General features: G+C 38.0%; 1 protein-coding gene across 2 annotated transcripts; it reads right to left on the reverse strand.

The window, feature by feature from the left end:
- Positions 1-1,289: 1,289 nt before the first annotated feature.
- SHOT1 (Mitochondrial transcription termination factor family protein) lies at positions 1,290-6,778 on the reverse strand. Of its 2 annotated transcripts, none has more exons than XM_088962393.1 (2): positions 4,689-6,778; positions 1,290-1,597 (listed from the first exon to the last, which is right to left on the reverse strand). In XM_088962393.1, exon 1 carries the CDS (start codon positions 6,646-6,648, stop codon positions 4,939-4,941), a length of 1,710 nt encoding a protein of 569 aa, XP_088818519.1. In that variant the 5' UTR covers positions 6,649-6,778; the 3' UTR covers positions 1,290-1,597; positions 4,689-4,938. The 2 variants fall into 2 exon arrangements, with proteins under 2 accessions (XP_088818519.1, XP_088818520.1); XM_088962394.1 differs by lacking the exon at positions 1,290-1,597 and adding an exon at positions 2,594-3,015.
- Positions 6,779-6,821: the final 43 nt, after the last annotated feature.

Raw genomic sequence — 6,821 nt, forward strand, 5'->3', positions numbered from 1 at the left:
AAAAACAAAAGAGATGGGCGGGCTTCCCCTTAAAAATATTAAAATATCAAATTTCTTTCAAAAGCTAATGTAGCTTCTTTGTACATTGTCTTTTCACCGATTTTAATTACTAAGATAATATTATAAAGGGCGGTTTTATAAAAAATCATCATGGTATGTCATTCCACCATTAGTAAAATAACATTTAAAATGAATATTCATTAACAAAAATATCGACAGATAGATAGATAATTTATATATTTATAATACCTGTAATCGAATTAAATATTTGTCAAATCGAATCGCCTAACATTCGAATTCGATTTGATTAAATAATCGGTATTAAAATCACATTCGAATTCGACCATTCATCTGATTCGAATTATCCCAATTTGATTTGTTTAACTCGGATCTCAAATTTGAAGTCAAATTTTTGAATACCATTTATACGCCTAGTTAAATACTTTGCAGTGTTGCAGTCTAGCAGGGAGGCCACTTTGTGGGCTTCCTGTGTACCAAACTCTAGCAACAGGAAATCTAGTTTTCTTGTAGCTTGTTATACGAAGATTTCCCTCTGAACCTTCCTAACCTCTCCCATGATTAGATTCTTTTATCCACTTCAGACCTGTCAAGTCTAATCATGTGTAGAATCCCATCTTTCCATCCCTTCGTCATGTATTTTTAAAAGACCACTGCTGGGAAGTTCACAAGGGATGGATAATTATACCACTTTTGGCAATTTTCTGTACAGATTGCATCAAATTTAAGCTAAAATTGACTTCTTTAAGGGTCTGTTTGCTCACAGTCAAAATCTTTTGGAATCGGAATGGTCTGTTTCCATTGTTTGGTTCAGACAGAAATAGGAATGAGAATTAAAATCAGCAGAAATGGGATTTCATTCCCAAGGGAGGGGAATGCCATGCCAGCAGGAATGGGAATGGGATTCCGATTCCACCCAACCAAATAGTTGGAATCGGAATAGCCTATTCTGATTCCGATTCCAGACCCCTATTCCCGCAAACCAAATGGAGAGTACTAACAAACTAAAATAGTTCACAAGGATGGATACTTACACCACTTTCTGGCAATTTTCTGTAAAGACTGAAATTTATGCTAAAATTGACTTCTCCAAGATCCAAGCACTAACAAACTAAACGGCTAGGAAAGGAAGCCAGAAATCAATTAGCGGATAAAACATTGTTTTGGAAGATAAAACATTAATTTACATGACTCATCAGACATGGGAAAACCAAATAACCCATAAAGGGTAAATGAAAAGTAAAAAAAAGAAAAAAAAGATAAAGGAATGCAAAAAAAAGAACATATATATATGGAAATCCTTACTAGGTCACAGTTTTACCAGTTAACTGGATGGTTAGTCCATTCAAAAAATGAAAATCATTTAACTGGGACCCCGAAAGGCCAGTGGGTCACTGGGCCACTGGTTCAACTGCCCAATCCAGTCTGAAGTCTTACAACACTGTTAAAAATACATCAAATGGAAATATTAAAAGAAGTCCAGTGCACATGGCTCCTGCCAATGCAGGTTCTGGGGAGGGACAGATGTATGCAGCCTTACCCTTGCACATACAGGGATGCTGCTTCCAAGATTTGAACCCTGGTTACTCATAAAGAAACAATGGAGAAATCTTCCTCAGCATTATTATTAGCATAATTTTTTTTGAAAAAATTATATGTGCAGATTCTTTGTCACCTAATTAAATAAACAAGTATAGCCGAAGAGCAGTGTTGCATGCAATTTCCTAAATGGAAGAAGTGTCTGTGTCAGACGTGTTGGACTTTGACACTCCCTGGATTCTTGAGGGGACACTTCCACATGACATTTTTCTTCCTCTCCTTGCTTATTTGACATAAATGAACAATTAGTGTACACATCAAATGCCATTTTTCTACAAAATGTTATCAAGTAACAAAGGTATCTTTTAAAAACCCATTTTGTTGTTTACAAAAAGAAAAATAAAAACCTTTTTTATAGGTTGATTATGTTAAAAACTTGTCAAAATGTGGAGTATTTTAACAGCTTGTATTCATCTATAGATGTGTCTGTAAGCCCTTGTTTTTTCTTGACAAGTCAGGGTCCTGGACACAGATGCGATACTGATTCTTGTGTCTTTGTCCATGCAAAATTGCCAAAGAACTTGGTGGACCTAGATGTTGGATTTGGTTGGACATGGTTACTCAAATAGGAAGCCCTCTTTCTGCTTAAGGTTTAAGGCTATGTCTATGTTGTTACATGACATTCAACTTATAAGGTGACTTGAAGAATTTGGTGTTTTGGATTTTCAAAAGAGGTGACAACCTGTGGACTAGGGAGAATATTGGTGTTTTTCTCTCAGGTAAAGGCTTCTCAAGATGTTCCTGTTCTTTTTCCTACTGAATCAATTTCATGTTATCCACTAAAACAGAACTTATGCTTGGAAGCCCCTATGAGCATGATTTGAAGGATTTAGATGAACATTCAGAGATTAGTTGGACTAGTTACAGTTCTTGGGATTACTCAAAAGGCTACCAGAGAATTGGTAATATTAACAAGATAATGAGGGAATCAATGAAGCAGAATCTTTGAAACATGGGAAAAATAATTTTCTTTCGGAAGAAGCACAGATCAACCTTTCATTAATAGACTTAACCTTTGTACAGGTATACCCTGCCCAGAGAAATCAAAATATATGTCTTTCTTCTTTTTACAAGCAGAAAAAGCAAGTTGATGTGCCATATTATTATCTTTCCTATTTGCATGGACTATACGGCACATACCGAAAAGAGGAAGTAAATTCAGAGCATGCTCTTTAAAGATCCTTTCAGACCATTGACACTCTAATTGAGGTTGGTTGATCTCCATGACAACAGCTTCAGCATCAGAAAACACAACAAGCTTCTTACAATTCCTATCCCGAGCAAACTCCAGAGCTCGTACAACTGCTCACTATTCAGTATCACCACTACTCCTTGCACAGCATTGATAGCCAGTGGCAAAAACAACATTGTTGTTATTAGAATTTCACATCATCAATCCTGTTGCAGCATATCCTGTCTCTGGTTCATATGAGCCATCAACAAAAATTTTCGAGTGCAGATGCAACTCATCAGAAGTAACATGATTTCTTTTATTCAAAGGAGTTGTTTCTGGTGAGCTTTGAGAAACTTTTTGCAAGGAATTTTCCCAATTACTTGATAAAATTGTTGCAACACTTGTTTTGGATGTGGTTTTTAATTATGATACAGAACTCCATTCCTTGCATCCCATATGAACCAAAAGCTGTCTGGAACAAACCCATTAGCTGTAGTTTCTCCTTCTTCATTAAACTCATTAATTTTAGTTGTTTCCACTTATTCACTATCAAGCAGAAGGGCTGATCCCCTATTTCCCCTGAGTTAGTACCATCTGTTAAGACAACTAAATTGCTTTTGCAAAGTGGCAGGTGAAAAATAAATGATTGAAAGTCTCTGCCATCTGATTACACATAGGGCAAAGTCTATCCTCTTCTTCCAAAAAACTTAACTTGTCTTTTGTTGGAATCCCTCCTCAAAGGACTTTCCACATGAACATTTGACATATATACAGAATAGTAGTCTTCCATATTTCATTCCAATTTACTACTTGTTTAGAAGTGGATGGGTACCTACTTATGAAAGTCCTATTAGCAGACTTAACGATATGTTTTTTTTTTTAATATCTTTTAAAGGGCTACACAAACGGGGGGGGGGGGGGGGGGGGAGCCCATCCCCCTCAACCCATGTGCAGGCAGGATTTGATCCCAAGTCTCCGCTATGACCAGCAGGAGACTTTAGTATTTCCCTTCCACAGAAGTCTGTCTTTTGCTAAACCTTGATTTAGCCTTACCTGCAAAATATGCTTAACAGTTTCCTGTTCAAAATATTCAGACAACAACAGTCTATTCCACTCACCATGAGGCAGCAACAGGTCCTTTACCTTTTGGATCATTGAATTCTGTTGATCCATACCTTGCATTACAGGAACTACTCCATGTAAAGTGGATACCCACGGGTCTGTTTGAAGGAAAATCTGTTCTCCATTTTAATTTACCAAAATAGGCTTGTTTTGAGTTTATCTAGAACTTGAATAATTTGCTTCCACAAAACAGAACCTGATGAAGTCTTTGTGAGTGTAAAAATTGAATTGCCTTTAAAATATTTCTGTCTAATGACCCGAACCCACCAAGCTTCATTTTCGGTAATCAACCTCCAAACTTGTTTACCAAATACAGCTTTATTCATTTCAGACACCCTTCTGAAATTCAATCCTCTCAATACAAAGGGAGACAATGAAGTGGTTTAAGTCCTCCCCAACTTTTAAAACATGAACTATCGGTATCACAATGCTCAGGTGCTTTTATCTCTCCAATAAGACACATTAAAATTTTCACAAACTTCTATAGAACAGAACAAAGGCTAATGAATGTTTAAAATAAAAGGACATATATATGTTTACAATTGAACAGATTTACAAGGATAGAATTCTTGAATCAAAGCATTACAATCAAAATAGTAGTTTACTCATAATTGTGTTGGTCATAGATGTATGTGGTTACAAATGGACCAGGAGTGTAAGCAAAATATTATTATGACACAAAATTTCATCAGGACTCCAATGGTGCGTTGGTGTCAGAGATTTTATAGTATTTCATTGTGACAGATTCAATAGGATAATGGTACAAATACCATACCTCCAAAATGGCTCATGACTGCAACCGGAGGTGATTGAGTAATTATGATGAGAAATCATGACAGACAGGCATCATGCCACTGTTTCCATCCAGTTAGCCTCCAGTGATGATTCTGAATGATCATAACCTAGATCCTATACAATGTGCCAGGATCTGGGCAAGCTATATCAGATAAATGATCCAAAACTGGTTTTTTCTGACAATGTTTTCTGCAGTTAACCGTTAATTAATCCTACAAGCTGGGTAGGTATTATGTTGTGGTTGTCTCTTGTTGACTATTTCCAAGGTTTTTACATGAGAAACACTCCAACCATTGTTTTGGGGCAGCACGGTGAATGTTGAAAAGGCGAGCTATGAACTTCTTCTCAGAATCGGCAATGATGCTTGCGATAGAATAGTTTTTTGTAACTAGGCCCATCTGCTTTAGCCACATATGGATTCTAAATCTGGGTTTGATCCTGTTTTCTAAATCAAAGCATAGATAACCAGGAAAAGCATTGAGGGTCTGCAGAGAGCTCCCTATATCATTGCAGAGGAAATTCACCTTTTGCTCAATCACATCCGGATTCTGGTTGAGGATCTTTGGCCATCTGTTAACCATCTTACACAGATTGGTGAATTCAACTCCTAAGCGCAGAAGGCAATCAAATCGCTCCTGTAGCTCAGCCCTTGAGCCATGTATGCGTGATAAGGCTTTTATTGTAGTGAGATTCTCCCCAAACCCAATACCAAGCAAGAAATTCAACTTACCAATTGTCAGATTTTGGGCTTTTGGTGTTAGGAATCTGGCCAAGCTATCTTTAAATTCTTTCTCCAAGTCTTCATCAGGATCACTGGCAACAAAATTAATTAACAAGTGATGATCCCCATTCATTATCTTATTGAAGAACCATTGGTGAAGATTCACTGCTCTCATCAAATGAGGTACATTAGCCAACCTGTTCTTACCCAAAACATAAGGGTACTGCTCTGCAATAGAATTCAGTTTCTCACTGCTCAACCCAATATGTTTCAGAAAATCCAATGCTGATATCACCGGGCTCTCTAAATCATAGTGTAAAATCTCCGGATACTGGAGTAGCAATAAACCCACATCCTCCCTTCTCACACTAAATCTACAGAAATAATCTACTTTTTGGACCAAAACCCCTTCCGTGTGTTCAAGAAAAATGTTCTTTCTCCTGCCAAACAATTCTCCCATTTTCCCCTTCTCGCATCCAATATCATAAAAAACCCTAATTTTCTTGCAAATTTCATACCAAGCATCGGTACTCCACTCCACAGAACTTGCCAGACCGAAATCAAGAAAAACCCTTTTCAAATCATCAAACAAGGCATCAATCTCACCGCTCAGTTCATCATTTCCACTCAACACAAAAGGAAAAGCCAAACATATACCGGACACTGCAATACTATCAAAGCCAACTGCTCTGAACTCACGGAGCTGAGCAGTTAGAGCTTCGGGGCTCCTAGAGAAAATGGAAATTTCCTCCTTATATAGCGTTCCTAGCTTGTTCCAAGGGAATCCACATACCGAAAGCGCACCGGCGATCTTCAAAATGTTCCCTTCCTCCGACAAGAAGAATTCATGGGAAGGCAAGAAACCGTTGATCTCCGAAGGAGGGACGCCGATGCTTTCGAAGAAAAACTCAATCTCGTTGATGGGGTGGTACCTGAGGAACCTCTGAAAGTTTCTGAAAAAGTTAGAAGGCGAGAATTCGACTTTGGAGATGAGTTCAGAGAGGGAAAACAAAGAGTTCTTGCTAATGTTCTCTGCGTGGTCGAAGGATAATGATCTGGTGGAGTGGAGATAGTCAGTCAGAACTTGTTGAGCTTGTAAGATAGCTCTGCTGCGATACCTAGAGGGGATTCTTCGGAGCTGCCGAAGCTTTGGTAGAGAACTAAAATGGCGGGATACGAAGTTACAGAAAGAGGAGGAAGTGAAGGAGACGAAACGCATAGTTGTGTTTTCTATCTTACGATTTGGATGGATTTTTCAGAAACCTGGAGGCATTTCATGAAGTGCTAGCACTGGCAACAAGACTGCGTTTGAATGATCAGAGAACATCCGTGAGTGAGAATGTGAGCTTCATGCTTTCATAGGGACGTAGTCATAAATAGAATTATTTAAGG

Source organism: Nelumbo lutea, chromosome 1, assembly GCF_056320005.1.
Source record: "Nelumbo lutea isolate HS-2025 chromosome 1, American lotus-T2T, whole genome shotgun sequence".
Classification (NCBI taxonomy): Eukaryota; Viridiplantae; Streptophyta; class Magnoliopsida; order Proteales; family Nelumbonaceae; genus Nelumbo; species Nelumbo lutea.

Coding starts and splice junctions, on each gene's coding strand:
- SHOT1 (XM_088962393.1), bottom strand. CDS start 6,648: ATGCGTTTCGTCTCCTTCACTTCCTCCTCTTTCTGTAACTTCGTATCC.